Raw genomic sequence first — 15,225 nt, forward strand, 5'->3', positions numbered from 1 at the left:
ATCCCTGCCAAGTGTCCACCTCACAGACACCCGGTTCTGAGTTCCTGCTCTCGTGGGACTCATCTCACGGCCCTTTCCTGCCTGAAACTTCTTCCTAATACGTGATCCTCACACCAGCAGCCCCCTTCGCCTTTGGTACTTGTGTAGCTGACCTGCTTTGGAGACAGATGGGAGGCTAATACTGTAGCAATTCAAATGACTTCAATACTGACTTTGTCAATGTCCTACAGCCGTTTCCACCCACCCAGCTCCCCACACATGGCTGCCTCTAGCATTTCCTAAAAATTTCTTGTTTAGTGTATAGAGCAATGAGATTCTGTCATAAGCAACCTTCCTACGCATTGGAGTCACCTGGGCCTCATCCCAGACCAACAGAATCCGGATTTCAGGGCTGGGCCCAGGATGCCTTTTTTTTTTTTTGTGGTTCACGGCCCTCTCACTGTTGTGGCCTCTCCCGTTGCGGAGCACAGGCTCCGGACGCACAGGCTCAGCGGCCATGGCTCACGGGCCCAGCCGCTCCGCGGCACGTGGGATCTTCCTGGACCGGGGCACGAACCCGCGTCCCCTGCATCGGCAGGCGGACTCTCAACCACTGCGCCACCAGGGAAGCCCCCAGGATGCTTTTTAAAAGCCCGCCCAGCTGAGGCTGTGGCAGACTTAGTGTGACTGTCACTGAGTAGCTACCTCCCTCTTCTAAAGCCAGCCTTAAGCCTCTCATCATCATGACTGTAGGTCCTCATTCATCTCACATTAATCTCTTTTGAAATTGTTCCCAATCTCTATGTTAAAATGGGAACACTGGGGCAAGGTTGAGACTGTCCAATATTGCCAGTGGCCACAAAAATGCTACACCTGTGCACTCGTTAGCTTTCAAGTCATACTGGGAAATTCTCAAAATGATGGTAGCTGCCAATAATGGAGTACTGGTTTGTGTCAGCCATGTACTGTCACGTGCTTTAATGCCCACAATAACCTCTTGTGATAATTATATAAATTATAAATTTATACAGTATATGTTATAATTATAGCCCTATAATCCCTATGTATGGATAATAGCCCTATTACCCCTGAGGTAATGGTTGAGAAAAGTTTAAAAAGTGCCTGAAGATGCACTGTTAAAAGTGACAGAATGAAGTTTGAAACACCAAAGCTTGAATTCCTTTAAACTTAGAATCCTATTATCTCATTCAGTCCTTCTAAGGAAAAAAGATATTATGATGTACAAATGCTGTCATTCATAGTCTTTGCTAATTGCTGGTCAATTAAATGATTCCGTTTCTTATGCTGAAAAGTTTCCTTCTACCTCATAGATTACTACTAACTTGATAAGATGAAGAATATTATCTTTGAAAAAACATTGGTGTACTCTGCAGTTCAAAGATGCTGGTTTCTGGCGTCAAAATTTAATACAGTGTAGCACCCTGGCTCACAGAAATGGTGGTGCTCAAAATTTTAACTTATTCTTTAGGCATTTACTTCCATGTCATGAAGAAAAACATGCTTCTATTACTTTATCGATTTTTCGGTTTTAGACACTCTCTACTGCTCTTCTGCAGAAGATTGCGCTTCTTCCTCTCCCTGTCCCACCATTCATGTGCATGCTTCTCTTCTCCCCCTCTTTCCAGCTTAGTTAAATCATTACCTTGGTTGACCATGTTGTATACTATGACTGCTTTTCCTTTTCTGGCCAACTTTTCATTTTGCCCATAATTAACAGTCATCTTATTTTTTTCTTTATCATTAATTCACTTTCCAAAGATGCTCAGACACATCAGGTGCTCATCAGTTATATCTTCCCATAGAAGCTTCTCTGAGAGCTTGTCTGCTGTAGTGTGAACCAGCCACACTCCCATCTTGAAACATAGCTGTCATCCTGGGATCTTCTTTCGCTGTCATTCCAGGTATCCCCTTCACCTTTCTCCTCTATGGACAGCCTGTTTTCTGTATCCCATGTTTCCCTGTTTCTTGGTTTACTTCCTCTTTTTGGTGGAGCACATCCTCCAGTAATTTCCTGAGAAAGGGTGCATGGAATGTCAATTCACTGAGAACTTGCCTATCTAAAAAATGTTTTTAATCTATCTTCACATTTAAACCATAGTCTCTATATAAAATTGTGGGTTAAAAAGCATTTTTCCCTCAGAATTTTGAAACCCTGGCTTCCAGTGTTACCATTCTAGCTTCCAATGTTGCTATGGAGGATTCCCAAACATTGTCATACATGGTCCTTTACATATGACCTGTCTATTCTGGAAGCTTGCCCCATGTTCTGAAATAAGATATTCCTTGGGACTGTTCATTCTGTTGGGCAGTTGGTAGGCTCTTTAAATTCAGAAAGTCAGGGCCTTCAGTTGTGAAAACTTTCTTAAACTGTTTTTTTTGTGTGTCCCCTCTTTTGTTTGTTTTTCTTTCTTTCTACAACTGCTATTATTCAGATAGTAGACCTCCTTTTATCTTTTTTTTTTTTTTTTTTTGCTTGCTACTTTCTGAGAGCTTTCCTCAACTTTTCCCCAGTCCTTCTATTGGATTTTTCATCTCTGTTAGCATAGTAAAATTTTAAAAATTTTTTATTCTGACCTCAGAAAGTTCCATCTTTATGGTCTTTTACTCAAGCTTTCTTCTTCCTGTATGTTTTCTTCTGTTTGCTTGGGTCTCTGTCTTTCTTCTTAGAGGCTTTTTTCAGATGTGAGGTGATACTTGGTTTTCTGCTGAGAATTCCAAATAGCAGATAAAATGCTTTTGAAGTGTGTGGGAGGAGATGTGAGCCCTCCTGTAGGGTGAGCTGCCTGAACTGTTGAGTATGTTGAGTATGGGAATCCCTGATGTCATCATCCTTAGATCTTTCCTCTTGGGCCGGTTGGATTCCAGATGTCAACATCCTTAGATCTTTCCTCTTGGGCCGGTTGGATTCCAGACTCTTCCCACCTCCTGTGGGGGGAAAGGGGTGAAGAGGGCTATGTGTCCACAACTTCGGTAAGTCTAGTTCCCCAAATCTATCTCAATGTAGCATCTGTCCCTTTCGTCCCCACTTCCAGGGCTACCCGCTGCTGCCAGTCTGGAACCTCCTAGGGATTCTGTCATGTAAATCCGGATGGTTCTTGTCTTAGGATGGCCATTTTAAGATTCAGGGTTTTTTGAGTTTGCTAAATCATGAACCATTTATCCATCTGCCTTCCAGCTCCCCAAATTTGTTGCCGTCATTCCTTTTTCTTTTTTCCCCATCATTTTAGGTTTGTGCTTGAAAACAAACAAAACACACCATCACTGTCAACAACAACAAAACCTCTCTTGACATTTTAGTGGGGTTTGGGGGTCGGAGTGAAATTACATCCATGTGTTCAAGCCCCCATTTTTACCCAGAGATCTTCCCTCTGTATTTGAAGATAAATCAAAAGGGAGTGGACATAGGTGAAAGAGAATAAATATTCAATTACTGTTAGCTATTAGGAAGGATAAATTAGCAAAGAGAGTGATGAATTTTCTGTAAATTGTTTTGTAAAACGAATTAATGATTAGGGCTTCCCTCGTGGTGTAGTGGTTAAGAATCGGCCTGCCAATGCAGGGGACACGGGTTTGAGCCCTGGTCCTGGAAGATCCCACATGTTGTGGAGCAACTGAGCCTGTGCACCACAACTACTGAGCCTGCACTGTAGAGCCCACAAGCCACAACTACTGAGCCCGCGAGCCACAACTACTGAAGCCCATGTGCCTAGAGCCCATGCTCTGCAACAAGAGAAGCCACCGCAATGAGAAGCCCGCATACCACAACGAAGAGTAGCCCCCACTCGCTGCAACTAGAGAAAACCTGTGCGCAGCAACGAAGACCCAACGCAGCCAAAAATAAATAAATAAATAAACAAATAAATAAACAAATTTATTTTTAAAAAATGAATGGTTGAATGAATGGTCGGTTTCAATCCTTATTTCTATGTAGATGACCACTACAACTTTCTGTTGGATGGCTGTACCTGTTTGTCCTTCTTGCAATGTAAAACATACTCAGGCAAAAACAAAGACAATATGAAAACAACAGATATAAAAAAGTGCATTCATCTTTGCCTCAAACCAGCTGTCCTGCTGACTAATGTAGTTCTCTTTTTTGGTCTCACTACTGCTGAAGAACTTGAATTACCCGATTCTGCCCTCCCTCTAATCTCCAGTGTGCCATTACTTGCCTATTTCTGTCTTCACTTTCCATGGCCACGCCCCTCAACACCTCTTTTGTGAACAGTGGCCACTGTCTTCTATTTGTTCTCCCTGTCTCTCCTCTCTTATACCCTGGACCCTGCTTACTCAATCCTTTTCCTCAGAGCACAGGCTACTCTTCTGCATGACTGTCATGACCATGCATGACTCCCGTTCACCTACCAACAAAGGTCCAATTTCTCAGCACATTCAGGCTCGGTCCTCAGCCTTCTCTCACCATGCTTATCTCTGAATCCTTTCCAGATGCTGTGCGGTGGCCAAGTGAACATCTTGCTCTTGGTAATCGTGTGCTCTTCTGCCTTCAGAGTGTCCCCTCACATTCAATATACAACAAGCCTACTTTTCTTGTAAATTCTATACCACCCTGATGAAAAAGCATCCCTGCATCCTCTCAGCCTGAAATCACCACTCATTTTTATCAGGGAAACTTCTGCTCACCTCTTCCTCTCCCACTATAAACAGGTAACTCTACCGGATAAATATAATAATTCCACACAGACCCTCCTCTTAGCTGAGTGAAAGGAACTCCTCTAGGCATCAGAATTGGAGAGGAGGGAGTAGAGAGGGTCTCTAAACCAGAGCTGTTAGGTTGGGTATGGGAGTTAGAGGGAGAATTGAACCCAGATAAAGGCACTCGGGGGTATTTTTAAAAGTTATACTAGGGATTCCCTGGTGGCACAGTGGTTGAGAGTCCGCCTGCCGATGCAGGGGACATGGGTTTGTGCCCCGGTCCGGGAAGATCCCACATGCTGCGGAGCAGCTGGGCCCGTGAGCCATGGCCGCTGAGCCTGTGCGTCTGGAGCCTGTGCTCCGCAACGGGAGAGGCCACAGCAGTGAGAGGCCCGCGTACCGCCAAAAAAAAAAAAAAAAAAGTTATACTAAAGTATACTATTCGTACAAAAAAGGGCACACATCATAAGTGTGCAACACTACTAATTTTCACAAAGTGAGCACATCATGTACACAGCTCCTACAGTGCCCACCCTACACCCAGACAGGAAAGTGGACCAAGGGCTAGACCCCTCTCTGCATGAAACAGAGACTTGGGGGGCTGGCCCTTCTGTGAAATCTAGAAAACTGGCCCTGTAGCCAGAGAAGGACATGGAAGACTGCCACCTGCCCAGGGCTCTGGACAGGGAATGAAAGCTTCCTGGAAAAAGTCAGCTTTCCTGGTTTGAATGTATCTGCAAGGGGCAGCACTACGAAGCCAAGAAGTGTACAGAAACCCCATCTAAGCCTGGTGGGACCCTGCAATCCTGGCAGAGGCAGACCAGAAATGCTCTGGAGGGACCCTCCCACCACCCCGGGGGCAGAGACCTCGCTGGAGAAAAACACTCTTGCCCAATATGATCTCAAAAAGAATTAGAACCCTTAGGAGAAAATGAAATTATTTAGTCATGTGGTACGTGTCTTAATACTGGCGCAAGAGCTCCAGTTTTCTCTCTACACCGCAGGCAAAGTGAACCTTTTGAACCGTAAGCATGGATCGTTCTGTTAGAGGGAGATCACTTGATAAGATGAAGTCTTTCATCACCTAATAGGCCGAAACTCCTTCCCCTCCACCCCACACACTCTGCTCAAGACACGCAGTCTCTTTACTGTCCCTCAAGGCCTTGTTATGGGGTGAACTGTGTCCCTCTCCCTCAAAAAAAAACCCGATATGTTGAAATCCTCCCCTCTGGTACTTGGAAACGTTATCTTATTTACCAGTAGGGTCTTTGCAGATGTAACCAAGTTCTGATGAGGTCAATAGGGTGAGCTCTTAATCCAATACGACTGGTGTCCTTCTAGAAGGGAAGATGGTTATGGGAAAAGAGACACACAGGGAGAAGGCTACATGACCACAGAGGCAGAGATCGGAGTGATGCTACAAGGCAAGGAAAGCCAAGGGTTGCTGGCCACTGCCAGAAGCTAGGAAGAGGCAGGAAAGGATTCTCCCCGACAGACTGCTGAGGGAGCATGGCCCTGTTGACACTGACTTGGACTTCCAGCCTCAGAACTGGAAGACAATACATTTCTTATTTTTTTCAGTATGCGGGCCTCTCACTGTTGTGGCCTCTCCCATTGCAGAGCACAGGTTCCGGACACACAGGCTCAGCGGCCATGGCTCACGGGCCCAGCCGCTCCGTAGCATGTGGGATCTTCCCGGACTGGGGCACGAACCCGTGTCCCCTGCATCAGCAGGCGGACTCTCAACCACTGCGCCACCAGGAAAGCCCCCATTTCTGTTGTTTTAAGCAGCCTGGTTTGTGGTATTTTGTTCCAGCAGCCCCAGGGAACTAATACAAGCCTCAAATGTGTTCCAGCACTTTCTGATCCCTCTGCTTGCAAAGCCCTTCCACAGAGAACCTCCCTCACCCTCCACAGGCCCCTGTTCAACTGGCACATTTGCGGAGAGGCCCTGTCCCACTGCACCCCCGAAACTAACATTTCCTGCCTCTCTCCATTCCTTTGCCTCATTTATTATTTTTCTTCATGGTTCCTAGTCACAGCTAACCTTATGGTATGGATCTTTTGTTTATTGTCTGCCTTGCCTTCTAGAATGTAAGTTGCATGAAAGTAGAGATAGTCCAATTCATTGCTGTAATGCTCAGTGCCCACCACGTGCCTGACCTAGGCATGCCCTCCATACATATTTGTTTCATAAATGAATGAGCTACTTGAGAATACAGTTTATTTTTTTATCCTTCCCAGTATCCGATATAACGCTTTGCTCATAGTAGACTCTCAGAAAATATGTGCACATGAACTAATAAACCCATCATCACTAGTGGGCTTAAGGGTCTGCATGGTTAAGAGTGGCAGTCAAAATGCACATCGCATTGGCCTGCATTTGGTGGCCTCTTTGCCTAAAACAGTTGTGGGGACAATCCGTCAGGTTTCTCTGAGTAATCATCAGAGCTCACCATTTGTCTGCTTCACCCAGCCACTGTGTCTCTTGCACTGAAAGCCCCCATCCTCGCCCTGTTGTTCTGATTAAGGAGACAGAATTGAGTAATCTAAATTTAGTTTGTGTAGCTCAGAGGTGCCAATCATGGCAAATAATGAATTAGGGGATCTCCCCCCACCCCTTTCCTGAAGCATTGAGCTGAAACCAACAAATTCATTTTATTTAGGATCACAGGCTGGATTCTGAGTGCTGTCTGTGAGAAGAGAATGCTTTCTTCACTAATTAAGTCACCAGAGCTCAGGCAAACCCTCTCCCGGGTGGTGGGAGTGCTGCTTATCTGAGTTGGCCCAGAGAATGTGCTTTCTGTTTGTTAAGGGAAGTGGTTATAATTTTGGTACAGATATTTAGGCCAGAAAAAAATGCATTTATATACACATACATATGTGTATATATACATATATATATAAATCTCATATAGTTTTATAAATTTCTTTAGCCTTTCAAGGGCTCTCTGGATTTCTTAGTAAAACCCGTATTTAGAATTCACATCTTCTGATTTAAGGGCTGTGTTTTCCTATCAGTTTTGAAAAGGACCCATATAAAGCATATTTTATCTGTTTTCACTTCAAAAGAACATAAAAATTTACTCACTGAAAAGCTGTTGTATTTGATGCTTTTTGTAAGAAATAAGCCATAGATTAGAAATAACAAATGTCCTGAAGAGCTCTTTGGGGAAAAATAATGAAGTTCTGTTTCCATTTGTAACCTATGAGTCTTAATATGTGTGTCGGGAGGTGTTATACATGAGTATAATTTTGAATGAGTTTTTTAAGAGTCAGTAAAAGGAAAATGAATGAAATGGTGCTGATTCATGTTTTAAAATGGTATTATGTTGATATAGTTAATAAAACATGGTTTGTTAGTTCCTTTTTTTTCTGGCCAGATACAAATTTAACTTGCCCCAACGTTGATTACATGAGATTTGGCACCTATATGCCTTGTCACTAATCATCAGCATTTCCCTGGGAGGGACCAGAAGACCCCTGCTATCTCCACTTAGCAGGAGCGGTACAGCACCCGGGATGGAAGGGTGACTTATCCTGAGGCTCCCGAGCCGAGAAGAGCCCACACAGCTCGGTCCTTAAAAACCCTGGGCTTTTTCTACTTCTCTGGCCTTGTCGACACTTTTTCCAGCACAGCATTTCAAACTGTAAAGACGTTTTGTGTGGTTGATTTAAAAGCAATGGGTTTAGGCTTTAGGTAGAGGAGTATATTATCTATAAAGATCACCTCTTCAAAGGGCAAATTAAACTAATGTAATTTTCATTCTGAGAATGGAGAGCTAGCAAAATGTATAGGAAAGCAGTTGATACGAGGAGCAAGTTTTACTGTCTGTTTCTCAGGGGACACCTCTTGCCTGATTTGAAGATCGTGTAGATAATATGAAAGGCAATCCACTTAAGCTGACATTTTATACCAAGCTGAAAACCAGAAAGAGGACCCACTTTAATAATAAATAAACGAATTCAATCAAGAGCATACATTTTAGCTACAGAAAACTGGTTTTGCACTCAATCTAGACTCCATTTTCCTGGAATGTTCCACGTGGCTTGCCCCCTTACTTCCTCAGGTCTTTGCCCAAATGTCAGTGAGGTCTTCTCTGACCCATCTATTTCAAATTGCACTAGCCTCCCCTCCCTCATCTCCCTTACATAGCTTCATTCTTTCTAACACTCATCATCACCCTAAATACTACATATTGTGATTATTTTCTGTCTCTCCCCTAATCCCTATGTAAGCCCCTTGTCTGCTCTGTTCACTGCTGTTTCCCCAGTGCACACAGTAGGTGCTCAATACTTGTTCAGTGAATGAAAGAATGGTGCCTGACACCTTTCTATTCCAAAGGTTGGTCTTGTACTTCGAGACGCACTGAGCATTAGGGCCAGGTGGGCGGGCAGAGGTGTGGGAATGCAGCAAGGGCTAGAAATGCGGGGGGCACCTGTTCTGTGCGCGGGATTGGGGCCAGGCAGTCACCCTGCGAAGGTGCACAGACGTGATACTGACAGACCTCACCGTACCAGCCCACCAAAAAATGTGTTTGCCGGACTGGCCTTCACTTTTCCTAATGCTATCACGTTAGCAGCCTAATGTTTGCTTTCTGGTCCCAGCTGTGAAACTCTGCTGCATAGAGATACTACAGAGGAACTTAACAAGTATGTCATGAGTGTCTGATATAAAATAATTCCTTTTCTCATTCTGAAAACAAAGCAAAATAAAACAGGGTCGGTACAGTTGTGCTGTAACTAGGCCACAAAACTGGAGGATTGAGGCAAAAGCATTGTCATATGTAAGTGATAGTAGTGGAAATGTGAAGAAAGTTCTTTGCGTTGTCATGGCTGCAGTTCCTGCCTTGGTCAGGTGGGCGCATGCAACCAGGGCGTTCGTTCAGGGCGACCCGCACGGATTTTTGGTGGTTTGGGTGGAAGGTGCCAGTTGCACAGCCTGGGACCCTTTCTTACCCTGGGGACCTCGCTGCTGCAGGGCGGGCTCCCGGGGAGGGGCGTGTCTTCACCTGGCCCCGCCCCTGAAGCCCCGCCCCTGCCCGGCACCAATGAGCGGGCGCACAGCCTGGGCGCAGGGAGTGGCCGCGCCTGATAAGGAGGCGTGGGTGGTGGGTGTTGAGGTCTGCTGCTAGTCGTTGGTGGGGCCCGCGCCTGGGTGTGCTGCAGCGGGAGGAACCCAGGTCCCGGGCCGAGGCTGCCCCGGGAATGGTTTTAGTCAGCACAAACATGGCTGCGGCCCTGCGATCTGCGGGCGTCCTGCTCCGCGATCGGCGTAAGTGGGGCTGTCGCGGCCGCCGCCGAGGCGGGGACAGCGGGCAGCTGGCGCCGGGGTCCCCGGGCCTGGGAACTTCCAAGGAGCGGCGGCGGGCTGCGCAGGAAGCTGCCCGCGGCGGGGCGAGGGGCGGAGAAAGGATCCGGAAAGGGGCGCTCCACTGGGAGGGGCGAGAGTGGGTTACGTGGGTCCCCCGAGGACCCTGAGAGGCCGCGGGGAGGGGTCCCGGAGTCACATCGGTCAGCTGGGTGGCCGTGAGCAGTGGCTGAATTTCTAAGAGCCTTAGTTCTTATCTGTAAAATAAGAATAATGATAGTCGCAGGATTGTTGTGATTTCGGGAGGCAGAGTGTGTTAAGGGCCTGCCACAGAGACAGTACCGTTGGTATCATTATCCTCATCACCATGGGCATCTACCCTGGGGTTCCCTCTCTGGTGGTGGAGGTCACACTGTGCCCACTGCTGCCCTGGCCCCTGGCGTCACCCGGTGCTCACTTGTCCTTGGCAGCAGGACCCACCGCGGGGCAGCTCAGGCTAGTATTTTCTAGAGATATTTGGAGAAGAAATAAGACCCATGGACAACCTCACACTTTTCTGATACAGACGTGAATGTAGGTTGTGTCCACAGGATGAGCGGACGGGACTCTGGTTCAGACACAACCTGGCTGGGTCACTAGCTCTGCAGCATTCCTGTGACCCCCCTGAGTGAGGCTCCCTCATAGGCTTGCCGTGAAGATTAGCAGGATACAGGTAAAGCCTGTAGCACAGTCCCTGGCACACAGTAGATACATAGATAACCTCAAAATGTTCAGTTATTATTATGTAAAAGGCTGCCACCTACTAAGATGCTTAATTTGTATATTTGAATGATGACTGGACACAGACCTGACTTATTTTTCTAAGAAGTTCCCTAATTCATCAATCTGTCACCTACTGAAAAGGAGTGGAGAGTCCACTCTGAACCTCCATATCTTATTACAGGTGCCTTTGTTGGAAAAATAATAAGGACCCAGTGTCCAATGACAATCAGGTCACTAAGGGCAGTGGGAGACGAAAGACATTATCTTTTAAGAAAAGGAAGCACAGTGCCAGTAACGGGGCTGAAAGAAGTATCAAATTAGTCTTTTCTTTCACTGACCCTTCCTGTGGCAAAGAAAGTCTGACAGGCTCTAGAGTTGAGGTCATAGAACAATATGAGAAACTTTAAATGCTTTGTTGTCCAGGTTATAAGTAACCAAGTGGAAGGATTCAGAAACCACAGCAGAAGTAGATTTGAAGTTCAATTGAATTACAGACTCTGATTTTAGATGTAGTTATAATACTTTATCTTGTTTATATGAAGGGATTAACATCTGGGTTAGAAAAAATTGAGTAGTATTTCTCAAAATGAATTCTCAAAGTAGAAAAGCAAAGTTTTACACTCTATGTTTTTAGCATAGTACAGAATTAATAAGAAACTCCCTAGTATATATGTATATAGTATATATGTATATTTTAGAAAGTTAATAGAATAAAGAATTATTGTTTCTTTGTGACATTTTCTTTCCAGATTTTTTACGTTAGGCATATATGTCTTTTGTAATTGGAAAAATCAAATCTAGAATAATAAAAAAGAATATCAATGTTTAAATTAATACATGAAAACATTCTGGCTCCATACTAGAAAAATAACAATTTTTTTCTTAAAGCCTCCCCTCACCAAGTGTTTATTAATAGTTACAATACAGAACCTTATTTCCGTTAATTTTTAAAATGATACTCACGTTTATAAGGACCTTTTGAAATAATCTTCATCTGCTGTGTGATAGAAAAGGGCTGCATTAGGTACTTGTGTATCTTGTTTTCTACCCTCCCACATACCACCCCCAAGCATCCAAAATATTAAATAATAGTTTTGGAGAATCACTTGATACCCATGAACTTCTTAAGTCACAGGTATACTTTTGAATGATTCACCTATTGGGTGTGTCCAGGAATTAATGAAGTTTTGTTTTCTTACATCATCTTTTCTGCATATCCCTTGGTTTTATAGCTTTTATTGTTTGTAGGCCTTCCAGAGGTAGACCAGTTGTCCATGCCAAGAGTAGGGTTAGAGTTACCTGGTCTTAGTTCATAAGTGGGCAGATCCTTAGTATTGAGTGTTCTTACTTCATGCATTGTGCCAGACACTGTTCTTGGGGCTGGACATAGATTTTTAAAAATTTTCCTAATCTTTACAACAGCCCTGCAAGTTTGGCCTTATCACTGTTTTACAGATGAGAAAAGTGAGGCTTTGAGTAGCTCAGTGAGTTGCCCAATTACTGTCACACAGCTTGTTTGGTCCCATCTGGAATTTCTGCTCAGATCTCTCTAGCTCCAGAACACACACTACACCACACGATGCTGCCTGTGCCTTTGAATTTCTCTTAAGCTGTGAGCTGAGTGCATTCAGGAGTCTCATTTGGTTCTTTGAAAATTACTTTAAACTCCTTTAGCTAGATTAGTACTAATCATTTGGTAGGAGATACTCTGTTTTTCTGGAGTCTTCAGATCATCAAGGGAGAGGAGTGTTTTAGAGAAGTCCTTGAGAGGTGGGTGTGTTAACCCTATGTCCTGAGCAGAAAGGATCCATCATTAGCATCACCTTCTTTGAGAATTTATTTAACCTCAGAGAAGAGAATTTTGTAAGTAGGGGGCATGGCAATAGTTTTCGGCAGCTTGAAAACCTACCAGCTCCCAAACTGTACTAAGCAATGCTAATGTACTGGTTGGAGACTCTAGTCTCATCCTTATTCCCCACCCCTACCCCACCCCCTTTTAAAGTTTGCAGGAGGAAATCTTATTATATTACCAGCAGTCAAATTATGTAATGCCAAAGTTCTATTCTGATACCCCATGGAATCTGATATAACCTCATTTATATAAGGAATTGCAGACATCGCAGCTTGATTGAGAACCTGGTTAAATCTCATCGTGCAGTTCAGAATTGAACTTGTCTGAAATAAGGAGATGTGAGTTGGTTTGAGACTTCATGTGAGCGGAATTGAAGTTCTTTATGTCAATCTTTGCACTTCTGCTTTGAGTTAATAAGGATTTTTCAGCTCAAGCTCACGTAATTGGCTCTGTTGGGAATGTGCACAATCTGGATAGTTGGAAATCTAAGTGGCCCGGAAATATCATTCTATATTTTATAAACCTGCTAGGTGATAAAAAAAAAAAAAAAGAAAAAAAATCAGAGAAGGTGTAGTCCCTATGCTCTAGACACTTACCAAGGAAAAGAATACTGGTACCAATATATGAGGCAGGTCCTGTGAAGAGTGCTGCACTGGCCTTATCTGCTGTAATCTTTACACGGATGCAGATAACAGGGTTTCACCATTTTACAGCTGGGGAAACTAAGGCTCAGAAAGATTATAACCCAGCCCCAGTGACATTACTAGTAAGTGGCAGAACTGGATTCAGAGTCGGGTCCGTTGGTCCACAGCCCGGGTTCCTCACCAGAACACCTTTGACTCGTAAGTAGGAGGTGGGTAGGAGGAGACTGATCTCAGGCTGGTTTCAGACCCGCTGGTTTGAGACTGGGGAAGGGAGGTTGTGTGTATACTGCGGGGCATGGTAGTAACTACTGTCCTGCATTTTGCCATCTTGAGTACCTACTGTGTGGTTTCAGTTTAATTTCACTCTGTGTTGTTTAAGGATGAGTACCCTTCATGCTATAACTGGGTATGGCCCGTGGACTCCTCGATCCAGATAGGCTCTCCAGGCCCACAACTAACTTTGTGGTGCCCAGGACAAGACCCGTATACAGCAAGCTAACAGACTGTGAATTATGTTCTGTTCTGCTGTGCTGACAAGTAGACCTTGCTAGCGGCCTGGAAGGGTGAACTCTTGAACTCTTCACAGTTCCTGCAGAAATGCCGCGGCCTTGAGAAAGTTGCCTCGGGCGGGCAGACTTCCCTGCTTCTCTTCCCACTCCTGGCCTGCCCGGCATGGTGAAGAGTCTTGTGCATACTCCAGTGTGTATGTATGTTCAAGCTCCATTCTTGACCCTATGAACAGCCACCAGTTGGCTACCCTTCAGATCAAGAATTGCTTATACTGATGGTGCGATCTGCCGTCAGGAGGATGGATGCAGGAAAGAGGCCTGCGCCAGACCCTGGAAGTGGAGCTTTGGGGGCATGGAATTCTGAGGTCCTGGGTCCTGGGAGCCTGGTCAGGAGTGGGGGGCATGGACTCTGGGGGTCCATGAATCCTTGGCCATGCAGATGGCATACCCCATGGGGCAGGGTGCAGAAGGAGGTGGACCAGAATCGGCCCTTGAAAGCAGAGCACCTCCGTCCCCCGGCCCTTGTCAGAGTCCAAGGGCAATTCTGGGGTTCTTAGTTCTGGTACTATATTGGAGAAGGCTAGGAGGCAGACATGAGATCTGTGCAAGTGGTGGAAAACAGGCCCAGTTTCCACTCCTTAAATCAGTGTTTCTTAACCTTTTCTGCAGGCTCCTCACCTTTCATATGAGCAGTATGCTGCCGTCATAACATGCATGATCTCATGAGGGATCATATCAAAGGCGGCGGCCAAGGCAGTGAGAGGAGGTGTGTGTGGCTTCTAAAAAGCCTCCATGCAAGTCCTGTAAGCCATCCTAGGGGACGCCATCCCACCCCCTCAGAGAGGTCTTAAGAGCCTTCACCCGCCTGCAGTGAAATGCTGGGGAAATCACCTCTGCTGTAGCATCTCTATTAAATTTTAGATCCAGGAATTATGCTCTGAGGACCTCTTCAAAAGCAATTACTTTCCAGCTAGATTTCATGCTGCCACTTTACTTTTGTCACAGTGGTATATGGTGGCTCAAGGGCCTGTCAGCCACGGAGGTGCCAGTCGAGTGCAGCCACAGCAGCAGCTGCCACAGAAACAGCCCAACGTGCCAGAAGCCCCAGACCTCAAGTCCAGCCGGGGAACAGGTACGAGTCTAATTTTAGGTACTAATAAGGATTTCTCTTTCTTGACGCAAACACCGGTGGATACCAGCTACCTAGGAGAAGAGGTGTTGGGAAAACCCAGCATGTAAGGAGTGGTATGTTATTTTCCTGGCTTGCTTTCAATAGCTGTTAAACTTATAGATTGCACCCCCAATTAAGGCTTTAAAAGTGTTTTTGAATTTTGATAGATTTTTTACGTTTTCTGTTAAAATTTTTTTCCCCAGCTTTATTGAGGTCTGGTTGACAAATAAAAATCCCACAGGGCTTTTGTTAAAGGACACAGAGTTGAGTACAAACAATCTGCAAATCGTGTGGGAATTTAGTTTTGGAATATGTCCCATAAC

The 15,225-nt window shown here is 45.1% G+C and overlaps 1 protein-coding gene across 1 annotated transcript in view; it reads left to right on the forward strand.

Moving 5' to 3' along the window:
• The first annotated feature begins 9,812 nt into the window (after nt 1-9,812).
• FECH (ferrochelatase) overlaps nt 9,813-15,225 on the forward strand; it is a 38,369-nt gene continuing 32,956 nt past the window's right edge. The window contains exons 1-2 of the mRNA XM_082853432.1: nt 9,813-9,928; nt 14,737-14,863. Of these exons, the coding sequence (XP_082709558.1) occupies nt 9,862-9,928; nt 14,737-14,863 (194 nt within the window). The 5' untranslated portion in view covers nt 9,813-9,861. The remainder of the gene's footprint in view (nt 9,929-14,736; nt 14,864-15,225) is intronic.

Source organism: Leucopleurus acutus (assembly GCF_964270905.1).
Source record: "Leucopleurus acutus genome assembly, chromosome: 13".
NCBI classification, from domain to species: Eukaryota; Metazoa; Chordata; class Mammalia; order Artiodactyla; family Delphinidae; genus Leucopleurus; species Leucopleurus acutus.